The following is a 16994-nucleotide window of genomic DNA, read 5'->3' on the forward strand; positions in this document are numbered from 1 at the left end:
ACTAAACCCAGTTGGTTTGTGTACTAGTCAGACAGTTAGCGTCTTAAAAGGTGACTGCAATGGCTGCCGTTGTCTTAGGAAAGGATTGTTTTAATGTCTTGGCCCCACTCACCTTTCCCGCCTTCTAGCAGCTTCTTGACAGAGGGTCTCCCAAGTGGCTCCACCTGCAGGGAGGATATTCTAGCCGTCCTCCTCACCACCTTACACTGCAACAGTGTTTGTAGGATGAGGCAGTCTTCTAGTTGCTTCAGAAGAAGTTTCCAGTATTCTGTATCCAAAGACAGAGCCTCCCAAGAATCCGTCATTGACTCCACATCATCTTCCTGCAAAGATTTGGGAAGCTAACAGAAGACAGAACATAAGTGGTCATTGCAAAGTAGTAATACCTCTATCTATCACTAGAGAGAGCTAATATACAAAGCTGAACTCCAGGCAGATATAAAAAGTCTTACCGCAGCTAAATAATTATATATTAACAGTAGAATAATACATAGTGATAGGTATTTTTTAATGCAAACAGTGCGTGTGCCTAATTTCACCTTGGTATCAGCTTCTTGCAATTCCTATACAGCAGAGCACAGACTGGGAGTGAGAAAGCAGTACAAGGAGCTAATTAGCTGGGCTGTAGAGAAAGTAGTATATTGACAGAAGAAGAGAGCAGAGTGACAGAGAGATGAGTTCCTCAGTCTGCTGCTTTAACTTTCACTGCCCAGTTGCAGTGTGGAGAAGGGACAAGACCCGTAAGTGTTAAAGTGGAGTTTCAGGGTAAAAGTAATCTAGGTCTTGAATGTTAGAGCCCCATTTTGTACCTTTTTTTGCTCTCTCCAGGTGATCTTCCATTCTACCTCACCACGGCACGTCATTTCGTACCTGAAGGCTTCACTGACAGCTTCCCTTAGCTGCAATGCCGACGCCTGCACTCGAGCCGAATCGGCTTTGGCAGGGGTCGACATCGCTGGATCCCTGGACAGGTCAGTGTCCTTATATTAAAAGTCAGCAGCTACATTAATTTGTAGCTGCTGACTTTTACATTTTTTTTTTTAGATGCTGGAACTAGATTTTAATCGCTTCAGCCCCGGAAGATTTTACTCCCTTCCTGACCAGAACACTTTTTGTGATTCCGCACTGCATCGCTTTAACTGACAATTGCGCACCCGTGCGACATTGCACCCAAAATTGACATACTTTTTTTCCCACAAATAGAGCTTTCTTTTGGTGGTATTTGATCACCTCTGCGGTTTTTATTTTTTAACAAAAAAAGAGCGACAATTTTGAAAAAAAAAATGCAATATTTTGTACTTTTTTGCTATAATAAAAATAAAAAATAAATATATATAAAAAAAACTTCCTCAGTTTAGGCCGATATGTATTCTTCTACATATTTTTGGCAAAAAAAAAAAATCAAGAAAAAAAAATTTGCAAAAAAAAATTTATAGCGTCTACAAAATAGGGGATAGTTTTATGGCATTTTTATTATTATTTTTTTTTTACTAGTAATGGCGGCGATCTGCGATCTTTATTGGGACTGGGAAAAATGGGACAATTTTGACACATTTTTGGGACCATTGGCATTTATACAGTGATCAGTGCTATAAAAATGCATTAATTACTGTAAAAATGTCACTGGTAGGGAAGGGGTTGACACTAGGGCAATAAAGGGGTTAATTGTGTTCCCTCACTGTGTTCTAACTGAAGGGGAGAGGGGACTGTGTAGGGGAGATGACAGAACACTGTTTAAACTCTGTACGAACTGTCTCTTCTTCCCTCAGAGAAGGGGAAACTGTGTGTTTACGCGCACATATCCCGGTTCTTGGTGTGCCCCGAGCGATCAGGGGAGCCCGGTAGTGATCGAGACCGCCGGGCACTCGCATCGGCTTCATGGGCGAGCAGGGGGCGCAAGCCCAGCCTAGTGGCAGCGACGTAGCAGTGAAATAAGAAGAGCAGCAGGTGGGGTGAATTGGGACAGGGGAGCAGAGAACCCCCATATTATCTGTGAACCAGTATGATTGCCCTGCTCAGGATCTAAGTTAGTAAAGCAGCAGCTGGGAGCGAGAAATGAAGCCTGAGGATAATGCTAGGCAGTGCATATACTACTACTCTCCGTGTATTACAGACATGGTGATATCAGCGCTATCTAACTTGAATTTTAATAGGGTGTTTAGGTGATCAGACGCTCCGATTGATAGAAAGAGGACAGTAGTAATTAGCTGCTCTCACAGGAAGAAGGGGCCTCTTCAGAAAAAACACCAATTCATCAATATTTTGAAGAAAAAGAACACGATAAGTTTAAAAGAATTCATGATTTGTGACGGGTATGATGGGTATGCAAAGCTCTAACTATTTATCAAATAATTGTTTTGCCCAGAGCTCAGCTTTAGTTGCAGCACAGAAAAATCAGGTTTCCTGTTATAAACACAATATTCATTTCTTATAAATGTGTTTTGACAAACACAAAATCTGTAATCCAGCTTATTAATAAATGCCAGAAAACCTGGGAATGGGCAGCATTTTGCTCATAAAAAAAAAAACCTAGCTGTGCTGCACACTTACCTTCTTCTCGGCCAGTGCACTGGCGATGCCGGCCGCAACCGAGTGCCCAACATGAGCCGACAGAAGAGCAGCTCCATTGCTGGAAGACTCAACACATGCAGTACGCATCTGCTGCCACCAGGGGGAGACAGACTGCAAGTCCCAAGACTCATCAATGGCCACTGGAAGTAAAATAAATAAATAAATAAAACAACCAGTACTGAACCAATGCTAACATATATTTAATGTTACAAACATTGTTGCCCTCATCCTTACTTTACTACTTAAAGAGAGAGTAAATGTAAAAAAAAATAAAACACTGCAAACAGGCAGGCCTTTTATTGCAGAAGATACATTGAGGCCGGGTTCACATATGTCCCAAATGGATGAGGGTTTCTGCACATCCAATTCACACGACATGTGAGTGTGACTTTCTCTCAATGGAGCCGGTTGACACATGTCCAGAGCGGCCGCGGTCCGCATTCCAAAAGGATCCTGTGCATCTTTGGGTCCGATTCCGGTGCGAATTCAGGCAAAAATGCAGACCTGATTCACACCTGAACAGGTGAACAGGGATGCACCGGACCCCATGCTGGGAACCGCGGGCAGACATATGTGAACCCGGCCTGAATGTCTCTTCTGCCATAAAATACCCTTACCTGCCTATTTGTAAACTTTCAAGGAATGTACATGGAGCTGCACACACCGGCGCTGTGCCGGGATGAAAGACTCCCATCATTGGCAATGCATTGGGGAAACTCAAGCTGATATCACCCCTCGCCAACTCTTCTCCTTCACAGGACCCCACTCTCTTGTTGGCTCAACTACCACAGGACATGCTCGACCCTATCTCTTCTGCACTGGAGGACATGCAACCCTCTACTCCCCCTTCTGCATCTCCATGACCCTTCCTGGACTCGGATTTCTGTTTGTACCAAACATTAGTGTTCTTTTACTGTCCTACATGTAGGGGTCTTATGTATGTATAGATGATACTGTTTCTCATCTTCATGTTTTTCTTGTTACCATACTGCAATCGGATTATGAGGTGATCCTCGCCTCCCAGGGTGCCATTCCCTATCTCCTTTCCCCCCCCTCTACCCGCCGCCCCCCCCCCCCTCCCCTCTATCTTTTCTTTCTTTTTTTCTCTTTTTCCCCTTCTTCTCATCTCCCTTTTTCATTTTCCTCTATCTTGAAAAATTAAACTGCTTGATATTGTGGCCCTTTGGGTCGTTGGGGTGTATTACTCCTTCTCTTCTGTGTTGTTTTATATTCTCTCGTATATATGTCTTTCGTAAGATACTGTCTTACTTTTCGACTGATGTGTATTGTTTAAATTTTTCTTTTTTGCTCAATAAAAATATATAAAAAAAAAAAAAAAGACTCCCATGCATTTGTGGGCGTGACATTATTCCATACTGGCCAATCAAGAAGGCCAAAGACAACAAGAGTAAAAAGCCGGGGAAAGGGTCTGGCAAGGGACCTCACGGTTGTCAAACCGTGGACCAACAGATAGGGTCAGTGGAGTATTTCTGCCTTTAGTTCCGCTTTAATGAGTTACTTAATTAGAGGAGCTTTGCAGACTGGGAGTTGTAATTTCAATAGATGATTTATTTTTATATTTTATCAGAAGTATTTTTATTTATAAAAGGTGCATACAGAAAATCGCAGTGTTGCGGAGGCAACCGCTACAGTAACAGAGGAAAGGAACAAAAAGAGCTGAATCTCGTTAGAGAGCTTGTCAAACATATTAGCCAATATGTTGGTGTGGTTAAAGTATAGGCAGTATACCTAGTTTTAGGTTTTCTCCCTAATGGAGCATGTCAAACAAACAAAAACACAAAAACCCCAGAAAGAACTAAGACTATCTGATTATAGCATACTGGTCTTCATACGGGTGACCGGCGTGTATACATATTTGCTCGTATTGTTCAATAGGGTTATAACACCAGTGATAAAGGGGAGTGGTGACAGTGGTTATAGTAGGTTTGAAGGGGTAGGTGGTTTCCTTAGTGGTCATTATATGGAGAGGGAAGAAGGAAAGATATTAGGTCCAGAGTTCTAAGTTATATTCCTGTTGGCCCTTTTTGTGAGTGATGAAGCCATAAGTCTGGTATATTCATCAGTAATGATAAAATGTTGCCAGCAGGACCATAATAGTAGATGCTTCCTTGTTCCATATCAGTGACTCACTAGGTAGTGAAGCGATAAAGAAGACATTCCCAGTGTCTGTTCTTTTAAAGTACGATACACGGATGTCACCTTCCTACCTGAAGCCTGGACAATACAGTGACGGCAACATACTGATAACTACTTCACTTTGTTTTCCCCGTTATCAGGGCGGCTGATGGAGGGGGCCACCAGTCCTCCTGTAGGGGGACTCGGGTACACAGGGGGATCGGTGGGACTGGGAAATTACAGGAACAATGTACTGTGCTGCTCTCTCTGCAGCAGCTGAAAGCTGTTCTCTCCCCCTCTCCCAGGATTTCAGCTTTTTTTTTTTTTTTTTTTGTAATTCCTTTCTGGATTTCAGCTTTTGAAGGGAGGGATGAAACACACAGTGCATCATTTTTGCAATTGCCCCTCCTCCCCCGCAACTATCCTCCTTCCTGTCCTGCCACATCTGATCATCACCCCCCTCTGTGTGCCCCATATGTGCCCAGCTCCCCCCACCGCTCCCGGCTTTTGCTCTTACGCCGTGGTGTTGCGGATACACAAGGGGATGTATCAGCTGTCACAACCTTTGTCCTGTGTCCATTGATAACTGAGCATTGTAATCTGTTTACTATGCTTCAGTTTATGAATCCTCAATTCCTTTCTCTGTCTTAAAGGTGAGATGTCAGTTGTCTATTTAGACCCCTAATATTTCACTCAAGCCCCCACCACCAGCAGCGTTGAATTTTTTTTTTTAAATGATAAGTGTGGGTGAGTGGCCCTGAATGCATACTGTCTGTATTTGGGGCTGTACAAGGGCATCCAAATGCTTGTCAAATTAGTACATGGGGCTGTGTTCATATAGCTGCTGCATCCCCATAGCGTATCATAGGCTACCTGCATACAGCAATAGATACATTAAAAAAAAAAAATGCAGATTCACCATATACAGGCCACAGCACCTATGTGAGTGAGACCCAATACTCTATTTACACACAGAACTTTATCAACTCAATACAGTCTTATCTTTTCACCTAAGCAGGAATTTTGTAAGTCATGTGATGTGTGTCCACTAATAATGATTTTAGTGTATTTTTTTCGGTTAAATTATTGTTTTGATATTTTCAGGTGGTCCCTATTAGGCTGTACAGGACCCCTGCCTGTTAGCACAGGTGAAGGCAGCAAAGGCTGATTGGTTCTTAGTGATGCCCCTTCATTCCCCGGTGCTGCTGGGGATGACAGGATGCTAATGTGAAGACAGATTAGGATATTTGTACTAGCTTTATGTTAAACAGAGTTATTAATATGAAAGAAATTATCTGTAATAATTGGAGCTTCATTAAATCTGCCTTGAGTTCAGCTTTATAGAGCAAAGTGACAGACTACTACACTGAGCCAATGTATAGCATTTCAAGCAAAACTAAACCCTTCTATACTTTGCAGCTGAGGAAACTGCCTCTATTTGATCTGCAGTTGCCATGGTGCTGCACATGTGATCCGTTATGACACCAGACATTTGATGGCTTGACAGTTCGACTGAGAGCACAAGCAACTGTAACAGTTATCATTTGTGGCATTCCTTAAAAGTAACTGTTTTGAGAAACTGTTAAATCAATGGGTTGAGTTCCTCTTTAAAGGGCAAAATGAAAACCTGAATCATTTTACAATGATATACAATGAAGCCTTTTCCCTCGTTTAGCTGAAATTATGCAAAAAGGTGACACCCATTAGGTTTGTTCTAAGGTATGATGGCTGAACAAAAAATCAGTTGTGTGTTCCAGTATATGCACCCACCCACCACGACACCTTACTCTATTCAGATAATCTCCTTAAATGTCATATTGCACACTGCACCCAAATATAAACATCTGCTTTAGCTTCAAATTGGTCCGTCTTACATGAGCAGGGTCAGCGGTACATATGACAGAGTCTGTAGTACAGAGCCAGGCACCCACCTTTCATGTTACTCAGCAGAGACAGCATGCTATGCAGGCAGCACAGGGATTGGGGTCTCTCTGTCATCTCTTTCTCCTTTGACAGCCAGACTTTCAGAAGCAAGGACTGGAACAAGACAAATAAGACAAATCACTTTATAGCACGATCTATATTCACTGACAAACAAATTCTGTACTCAAGGATGGTCCAGTGATCAACACCCATCTATACTGCAACCTCAGCACTCTGAAATCCAGTGGGACAGGGATTGGTGTGGTCACCAGACTTTATAGGTTAAAGTGGATGTAAAGCCACTCTCATCCTTTCTAGACTACTGCAATATTGGTTATCTAGAAGGATTTACATGCCTCCTGCATGTGTACTCATCTGTCAAATGTCTCCCCTCTGTCTGCTATGAGACCCGAAAAACTGCAGATTTTGTGGGTGGGTCTGTTTTCCAGGGCTCAGTGGGTGGATTTGTGATGTCAGTAGACTCCCCGCCCACCTCTACACTCCCATTATCCATGCATTTTCTCCTGTGTATTTCTTACACTGAACTTCTGCTATGATCACTAACATCCAGTCAAAACCCAGAAAAGCCCCCACATGACTTCAGCATGCCAAATCATGCTGAGTTGTGGAACAGCCAATCCTTGCAGAGCAGCAGAAGAAAGGAGTGGGAGGGAATTTAAAAATAATGCATGTGTCTTAGGCTAGTGCACGAGATATGTAAATCACCTGTCACTCACAGCAAGGGGGAGGATTTGACAAAGTTTTTCTCTGTCAAGATTTATCTCACTGAACAATAAAAGAGGATTGCTCAGAGCTGGATTAACTCTTTGTGGCAAGACTGGGCTTAAATGATAGGAAATCGTATACTCTACATTATGACATTAAAAAAAAAAAAAAATATCGGGTGTACATCCACTTTAATGTGACAGTAAAAGGCAGAAACAGAGCAAAAGTATTGGCAAGACAGACAGTGAGAAAAGTGCCTCTTTTCCAATTTATTATTATACAGGATTTATATAGCACCAACAGCTTGCACAGCACTCTAACATATGAGGGCAGACAGTATAGTTAGAAAGAGGAAGTTGTAACTGTAAGTGCAGATACAAGTGCATACAATACTTGGGATGTTGGGTAACTAGGCAATTAGTCCATAGTATTACATATAGCAGTTCAAGGGTTAAGCGGATAACTGGCAGTTCAGGGGTTAAATCAGTAGGTATCATGGCTGGTTAGAAAGGCTGCTGCTGTCCTCAGAGAGCTGACTCTGTAGTAGGTAAGAGAAGGTAGAGAAAGGAAGAGCGACCTAAGTGCAGTATTAAAGGGTACTTTTAATGACACAATAAAAGGTCACACTTACAGGAAACAAAGGGTTCAAGGGGCTCATCTGCATTAAAAAAGTAGTCCATGGTGTGGTTCTCAATTCAGGGTCCAGTGGTACTCTGTCCGGTGGTGCTGCAGAGATGTACCTCAGCCCTAGAGAAGTCCTGTGGCCATCAGGAAGAGACTGGGGCCCTTTGAAGGAGCAGTGACTCCGAGCACGTAGCCTATCAAGTTCTTCTCTCTTCGGTTGAAGCCCTTTACCGGGAGTGCTCCCGGAAAGCATCGTATGATCCGTGACGACACGTGTGCTCCACGTGCGTTCCATGCTGGCTCCAGTCTCTTCCTGAGGACCACACCATCGATTACTTTTTGAATGCAGATGAGCCCTTTTAACCCTTCGTTTGCTGCAAGTGTGACTTTTTATTGTGTCTTTCAAAAGTACCCCTTAATACTGCACGTAGCTTTCTTTCTCTACCTTCTTGGGCAGTACAATTCAATGCAGGAGGAATCAGAGGGCTTTTTTGCTATTTAATTTTACTATTCATAAATTTTTCTTTAACAAACAGCATTATTTAATGGTGCCATAGAGAACATTTGATTTTATAAAGTGCACAGGAGATCTGGTTTTCTTTTGACCTTCTGACTCTAACTGAAGGTCTATAAAGAGCAGAGGTCTCAAACTGGTGGCCCTCCAGCTGTTGCAAAACTACAAGTCCCATCATGCCTCTGCCTGTGGGAGGCACGCTTGTAACTGTCAGCCTTGCAATGCCTCATGGGACTTGTAGTTTCGCAACAGTTGGAGGGCCACCGGTTTGTGGCCCCTCTTATAGAACCATACAGAGCAGAAGGACAGGATGTGACCCTCCCATAAATCACTCCTCACACTCATTCAGCTGAGTGTGTTCTTTGAGCTTTAGCCAATGAGCTCTGCAAACCATTTTTTTGTCAACAGAGCAGTTAATGATAGTCTACTAAATATTCCAAAATTAGCCTATAGTTCCACCTGCTGGCTAGAAACTGGAAATATACAATTATTAATATGCAATATTTTATATCACCCTGATTTTAAAAAAAATCTAAATACTTAAAGTATAACTAAAAGGCAAACATTTGTTTGCTTTGGATGTAGTAGACAGGGATAAGAATATCTGTAAGGTTTTTATTGCTGTCTGTGCTCCCATTAGGGAGATTCACTCTCTCCATTTGTCACATTTACTGTTACCACTGAAAGTCAAAGTAAAAAAGATAATCCCAAAATTTGGGTTGTTGCCAGAACAGGAATAAAGGGGGAAATCGTCCAATTGGGGACACCAGTTCTGGTGACAACCAGGGATTCCATCATTTTGAAGGGATTTCCTCTCACTTACTGCTTTGGCTATGGGACAGGAAATGAAGGGAAATCTTCCCAATGGGACACAGACAGCAAAAATAAATACCGACTGCAGTCTTAACCCTCCCTTACTATATCCAAAATGAAACAAAAAATTGGCTACAGCTCTTCTTTAAAATTGTATTTTAGCAGATATATACTGTATATATACAGTATCTCATAAAAGTGAGTACACCCCTCACATTTTTGCATATATTTTATTATATACTTTCATGTGACAACACTGAAGAAATTACACTTTGCTACAATGTAAATTAGTGAGTGTACAGCTTGTATAACAGTGTTTATTTGCTGTCCCCTCAAAATAACTCAACACACAGCCAATAATGTCTAAGCCGCTGGCAACAAAAGTGAGTACACCCCTTAGTGAAAAATTACAAATTGAGCTCAATTAGCCATTTTCCCTCCTTTGTGTCATGTGACTCATTATTGTTACAAGGTCTCAGGTGTGAATGGGGAGCAGGTGTGTTAAATTTTGTGTTATCGCTCTCACTCTCTCACACTGGAAGTTCAAAATGGCACCTCATGGCAAAGAACTCTCTGAGGATCTGAAAAAAAGAATTGTTGCTCTACATATAGATGGCTTAGGCTAGAAGAAGATTGCCTAGACCCTGATATTGAGCTGCAGCACAGGGGAAAAGACCATACAGGAGTTTAAAAGGACAGGTTCCACTCAGAACAGGCCCTGCCATGGTCAACCAAAGAAGTTGAGTACACATGCTCAACGTCATATCCAGAGGTTGTCTTTGGGAAATAGATGTATGAGTGCTGCCAGCATTGCTGCAGAGGGTAAAGGGGTGGGGGGGGGGGGGGTCAGCCTGTTAGTGCTCAGACCATACACCTCACACTGCATCAAATTGGTCTGCATGGCTGTCATCCCAGAAGAAAGCCTCTTCTAAAGATGATGCACAAGATAGCCTGAAAACAGTTTGCTGAAGACAAGCAGGATTACTGGAACCATGTCCTGTGGTCTGATGAAGAAAAATCAAGATAACTGACCAAGATAAACTTATTTGGTAGAGATGGTGTCAAGCGTGTGTGGTGGCAACCAGGTGAGGAGTACAAAGACAAGTGCGTCTTGCCTACAGTCAAGCATGGTGGTGGGTGCGTCATGGTCTTAGCGCTGTTCAGCTTCACAAACAAAAGGAACTTCTGGTCCCGGCCGACACCGGAAGTTCCTTTGTTTGTGAAGCTGAACAGCGCTAATTTTAACTGCGAGTTACTACATTCTTGTAATACATTTTATTTAAATACTTCACCAAGGAGCCCTCTTTTTATTACATGTAAACTGCATATGATGGTTAGGAAAAGCTTGTAAAGGAATTTACATCGCTAGTGCAAGCAGTTGTTATCCATCTGGCTGGGTGTCCCTGGAAAAAGGATTAGCTCATCGTGGAACTAGGAGTTACATTTATACAGAGGCTCTCTATCCAAGGTGAGAGGCTGGGGCAAACCACTAGCACACAGCGGATGGTGGAAGCATTTGGACAAATTGGATCTCCCTGCTGTTTTGCACAACCACTTTGTTTATCTGAACTTTATGATTAGGCACGTTCACATTGATTCACTGTATTGTTACTTTGTAATTATTGCACTTTATTATTGAAGGAAAAGTTTATCACTATTCATTATTGGTATTTGCACCGTTATTGTCTTCAAGTATCGTTTTTGGAATATTGCACTGTATTGCTTATGAAGGATTATCCATACTTTATTTGTAAACTTATAGTATCTTAGGTGAGACACCTTAATATTTATAGATATATCACATTTATTTGAGTAAGCGCCACATTATTCATTTTAATATTCTAACATGATAATGACCCCAAACACATCTTCAAGATGACCACTGCCTTGCTAAAGAAGCTGAGGGTAAAGATGATGGACTGGCCAAACATGTCTCCAGACCTAAACTTTATTGAGCATCTGTGGGGCATCCTCAAATGGAAGGTAGAAGAGTGCAAAGTCTCTAACATTCACCAGCTCTGTGATGTCATAGAGGAGTGGAAGAGGACTCCAGTGGTAACCTGTGAAGCTCTGGTGAACTCCATGCCCAAGAGGGTTAAGGCAGTGGATGAAAATAATGGTGATCACACAAAATATTGACATTTTGGGCCCAATTTGGACATTTTCACTTAGAGGTGTACTCTTGTTGCCAGCGGTTTAGACATTAAAAGCTGTGTGTTGAATTATTTTGAGGGGACAGCAAATTCACACTGTTAGGCCCCTTTCACACCTGTGGACCGTTCAGATCCGCCTGAAAAACTGACACGGGAGCTCCATGTACCTCTATGTCTCCACTGACATCCGATCAGCCCCGGTCCGATCCGCTCCACTAAAACCAGACGGATGCAAACCCTATTTTTCATCCGTCTGGTGGACTGGATCAGATGAAAACGGACAGGCGGTCCGTAATCATCCGATCCCCCATAGGGGAGAGCGGGGCTCAGACAGGTCCGTCCCTGCACAGAGTGCAGAGGCGGACTTGTCATCTGCCGGCTCAGTGGGGATCAACGGAGCGATCCCCGCTGAGCTATTTACGTGCTCCATTGCTTTAAAGAAGCTAAGCATATGGGTATGGGGGGAACATATGTGCCTCCCCCATGTGTCAGTGTTTCCAGTGATGTAATTCACCGGGATGGTAGGATTGCTAAGGTGGAGCAAATAGGAAACCAAATGGCCCTGTCGTTCTGCCCGGAATGGGAAGGTGACAGTTTCTTTAAGGTGGTTCTAAAGGCAGAATTTTTTTTTTTATCTTAATGCATTAAGTTGAGCCTCGGCTGTCTGGGACTCTTCCTCCTGGTTGGCAAAGACACAGCAGTGGGCGCCATTGGCTTCCGCTGCTGCCAATCAAAATCAGTGAGCCAATAAGGAGAGGGGCTAGTTGAAGCACCATATCTGAATGGACACACAGAGATGCGGCTCAACTCGGGTGTCCCCACAACAAGCTGCTTGCTGTGGGGGCACTCAGCAGGGGGAGGGGCCAGAAATGCCAAGGAGGGACCCTGGGAAGAGGAGGGTCTGGGCTGCTCTGTGCAAAACCACTGCACAGAAACAGGCAAGTATAACATTTTTTTGGTTTAAAAATAACAAACAATAACAAACAGCAAGACTTTAATATCACTTTAACATCTTCTGAAAGCAATTACTGGCCTGTACATGGTAATTCTGAAATGGACTCCTTCTAAAGCAGCAGAGTAATGGCTACCTCTACTTCTTCTATCTGAGCTTCATGAGAAACTTGATTTGTCCTCTCAAGCAAACAGCCTATACCACGGTCATTTCTAACCAGTCAGCAGCCTTCTGGCCTGTACTCATGGATCATCCTCTCCTGTACTACATGACTTGATGAGCATTGATTACAGTACAGTATGTCCTACCAGTAGTATCTGAGGGCTTAGTCCTGCACTCTCCAGAGTCTGGCACATGTCCTGGGTGGAACATTCCCCGTGTAGACACTTCCAGAAGAAAAAGCTTCCTGTGCAGAGCAGAATGGAAATATAAAAGACTTTCATTTAAAGATTTGTTAAGAGTTCCTGACAGTCAGCTGACATCACCGCTCTACTCTTAAAAGCTACAATATACAAAAGACATTTTAGACAATTGTACGCTTCCAACCTTGTGGTAACAGTTTGGGGAAAGCTCGTTTCTGATTCAGCATAACTTTGCCCTTCTGCACAAAAGCCAGCTCTATAAAGACATGGTCTGACCAGCCTGATGCGGAGGGAATTGAATGAACTGTACAGAGCCTTGACCTCAACCATACTTAACACCTTTGGGATAAACTGGAAGGCCGGGTGCCAGCTTTAGTCATCCAACATCAGTATCTGACCCCACAAATGTTCTTTTGGCTGAATGAGCACCGAATCCCCCAGATGCACTCCAAAATCTTGCAGAAGACTGGAGACTGTCTGATCAGAACCCCTGAAAAACTGATAGGTGGACCTGATCAGACCTTGTGAAAGGGGCCTAAAGCGGAGCAAACTGAGGAAAAGTATAAATAAGAATTATTTTTTATTAAAATTTTAGCTAATTGTGCTGAGCTTGCTATGGGATCGTGTACAGTATTAGGGTCTGTGTCAATGGGATTTTTTTTTCTTCACATGAGTTTTTTATTCCCACACAAGTCAATTGGGATGCAAAACCCACTTTAAGTAGGCCATATGCAGATCAAACGCATCTATCAATGAAATAGTCTCAAACTAATGTAATCGATACAAGCCCAAAGCCCCCTGACATGGGCCAATATTTTGTCACATATAAAAGGACCCGTTGCATTCAAATGGCATTTTAGAAAATGAAATAGTTAACCAAACCTGCTTACCTAAAGCTATATATTCCTCTGTGCTGACCTTCTTCACAGAAATAGAGTCTTGTTCACACTCCAGGTACTCCAAGAAAGTCTTAACTGGAAGTATTCCATCTTCATCCTCTGCAAAGCGGACGCCAGACCTGGTGTGTTCCTGCCTGTAGTTCCTGATTATAGTTTGAAGTCTTATCAATTCATCTTCCTCCAGTCTTAATAACTGGGCCAACTCCTGCAAAATATATAAAGTCACCTCTTATTATGATATACATAATAAAGGCAGGATATTTAAGGCTGGGTTCACACTGCTGCAATCAGATTTTGAACCGAGTTTCATTGCAATTATCTAGTGCTCCTTGGATGTGGTTTGCATCTTCCATGGGGCCAAAATCACAGTGGAATCGGACCAAAGTAGTACAGGAACCTTTTCCAAAATCACACTGTGCTGAGTTGCATTGATGTAAAGGAGCACCATTGAAAACAATTTTATTTCATTTGGCATGTGATTCTGTGTGACTTAAGTTGAATCTGAAATCGCACTATTGTGAATGGAGCCTAAATGACAGACTGAAAAAAAAAATGGGTTGCCTTACCTCAGCATTCATTCAATTGGGTTTTGAAGTGGAATGTTTTATATACAGATTACTACTAGAGGGAAACTAATCAATTCTGTACTGAAATGTAATCATCAAAATATGGAACACAAAAGTAAAAAAAACTGGAGGATCTCATTAAAAATTATAGTCAGAAGTGGCCACAATATTCTAAAGTGTTTGTGAACTCAAACATAGAAATCACTGAAAGTCCCTCCATTAGAGCTATGCATACCACACTGTATAAGTCTTTTATCAAAACGAGGCATATAAATACCTTTTTAGAGCGATCTTCAGGTCGGTCACGACTCGCAGCCGCTTTACAGTTCCAATACATGGCTTCTGCAGGAGGTAGTGAGATCTCACCCTGACATAAGCCGGGGATATCACATGGCTGCTCAGCCCCTCCTGCAGTAGCCCTGGAAACCAGCCAAAAGTCACGTGACTGCCCTGAAGATCACTCTAAAAAGCTAGTTACATGTGCTATGCCTATCTGTAATAGAGGGGCTGGCAGTGACCATTTAAAATTTTTTATTTTTAATAATAGCGGCGGAGCTGACAGGCAGAGAGGAGGGGGTGAGGGGGAGAGAGGAGGGCAGAACAGGGCTGCAGATGATGGAGGAACGTACGCTAACCATGGTGGTCAGGGCTCAGCAGCCCTGATTATTGTGGTCAGTGCAGAGAGGAGGCTATAGGAAGTTGCAGGTTCAGCCAGGCAGGTGTTTTTTTTACCATCTAGAGAGGGGCAGATTACAAAGCACAAGCACTGTGCTGTTTAATCTGCTTTAAGGAACCAGAATCTCCAATTATTTTTTTTTGGGGGGGGGGAGGGGAGGGGGAGGGTTAACAAACACTTTAAAGTGTTAGGCTTTAAAATGAGTGCAGCACAGTGGTGTAGTAGTTAGCACTCTCACCTAGCAGCAATAGGGTTTCGGCTAGGTTGCTGCTAGGCAATAGGGTTGCTGGTTCAAATCTTGACCACGACACTATCTGCCTGGAGTTTGCATGTTCTCCCTGTGCGGGTTTCCTGCCACACTCCAAAGACATGCTGGTAGGTTAATCAGATCCCGTCTATAAATTAGTCCTAGTATGTGTATATGTGTTTGTCAGCGTGTCGGGACCCTACAGGGTAAAGGACCGTGCTATATCAGGATGCAACTCAACTCAACTCAGGCTCACCTTTAATGACACTTTTACAAAAAATAAAAAATAAAATCAGTCATGAGTTTTCCCTTTTAGTGTACCCTAACCTACTGTCCTCGGTTTTAAAAAAAAGATTCAAATTTTTGAAGCAGTTTCTATTGTGGGTACCCTCTCTCTGTTCTGCCACTGGATGTGTGTCTCCAGCACTTCACAAATGAGTGCGCAAATACAAAAAGTCAGCTTGCCAAACCAAGCTCTCCCTCTGTCGTTCGCAGAGCTTTAAAGTGTTACTAAACCCACAACAGTAAAATCTGTCTGTATATGCAGAATAGCATTCTTGTTCTACAAACTGTAGAACTTAAGGGGTTAATCCTCTGCACTGTGTAAAAAGACTCTTTGATCCTGTATGCACAGATCCTCCCCCTCCTGCAGGGTCTCTCTTGGCAAGGCCAGATAAGACACAGTCAGAGTAGTAAAGCTGCACATGCTCAGCTCAGTTTGGTCTCTATTACTGGAGAGAATATTTCCTTGTTGAGCTGAGCTTTTCGGGTCACATGATATGGACATCACACATGTGGGTGTGTATACAGATCCTAAATGACAGCCCAGTCCCTCCCTTCTCCATGCCCAGTAACTAAAAAAGAACACAGTGGGTGGGATGTCTCATCTTGATTGATGGATGATCCGTATTTCATCTTTGTATTTAGAAGTTTGCCTGGAATTCGTCTTCAGAATGCCTACCTACTGAATGCTCAAAACTGTTTCCCTTTACCTCCTGAGATTATGTGAAATGTTTTAAAAGAACAGAACATAATTGTATGCTCTGTGGTTTTGTTTCATCAAAGGACCCTTGCTAGACTGAGTAAAAGGCTTACTTTAGTCGAGGGAGTGGAGGCAGTTTCCATGGTGACAGAAGTGATTTTCTGGACCGATTCATAGAGGTGTAGAAGCTTTAATTTGTACTGACAGAAGACCAGTAGACTCTCGTCCACACACTCCAGCTCTGCACCAAGGGAAGCACAAACGGAATCAGAGTAATACAAAACGATATCAAAAGCACAAAATAAAATGTCTGTTGGCTAATTTAGGCAGACTTGGGGCACACAACAAGCTATCACACCTGAAACTGGACATTTTTGCACGTGCAGTGATGTGCATTTGCGGTGCATCTTTCCTAAGCTTGCATTTTCTTTGAGGTCGCTTCCATCTACTTTAGGCTTTTATGTGTACTGCGCAGTGTTGCAGTGCATTTTGTGCATTTAAATGCGTGTGTTTCTGTGCATTTGCAGTGCAGAGAAATGCAGCATGCTCTACTTTTTTTCACTACACTGCAATAGTGTGAACTATACCCATGGGATAACCTGGATTTTGGACTGTCTATGCAGTTGGAATGCAGTCAAAAATGCATCCCACGGCATCTGGTGTGAATGGGCCCTATAATGGCAGGTATGAAGTGCAGGTAACATATCTGTAGTAGTTTTAATGCTCTGCCAAAGGCTGGGCAGTTCTGAACAGGTAGAAGCTTCCCAGTAGTGCCAGAGCATACCCGATCTCTCCCACCACAACACATTCCCATTGGGTAGCATGCCATAGGGAATGTGTGAAATGTGGC

The 16994-nt window shown here is 42.8% G+C and overlaps 1 protein-coding gene across 2 annotated transcripts in view; it reads right to left on the reverse strand.

Annotated features, from left to right (window-relative positions):
- The window catches only part of RAB3GAP2 (RAB3 GTPase activating non-catalytic protein subunit 2), a 113127-nt gene that overhangs the window by 20707 nt on the left and 75426 nt on the right, over positions 1 to 16994 (reverse strand). For both annotated transcript variants that reach the window (XM_077485788.1, XM_077485789.1), the window contains 6 exons: positions 16258 to 16385; positions 13665 to 13878; positions 12721 to 12818; positions 6639 to 6744; positions 2551 to 2711; positions 113 to 341 (listed from right to left, as the gene is read on the reverse strand). In XM_077485788.1, coding sequence (XP_077341914.1) covers positions 113 to 341; positions 2551 to 2711; positions 6639 to 6744; positions 12721 to 12818; positions 13665 to 13878; positions 16258 to 16385 — 936 coding nt within the window. The remainder of the gene's footprint in view (positions 1 to 112; positions 342 to 2550; positions 2712 to 6638; positions 6745 to 12720; positions 12819 to 13664; positions 13879 to 16257; positions 16386 to 16994) is intronic.

The sequence above is a fragment of the Lithobates pipiens genome, unplaced genomic scaffold, assembly GCF_037356315.1.
Source record: "Lithobates pipiens isolate NorthernLeopardFrog02 unplaced genomic scaffold, aLitPip1_a1.2 Scaffold_18, whole genome shotgun sequence".
NCBI lineage: Eukaryota > Metazoa > Chordata > Amphibia > Anura > Ranidae > Lithobates > Lithobates pipiens.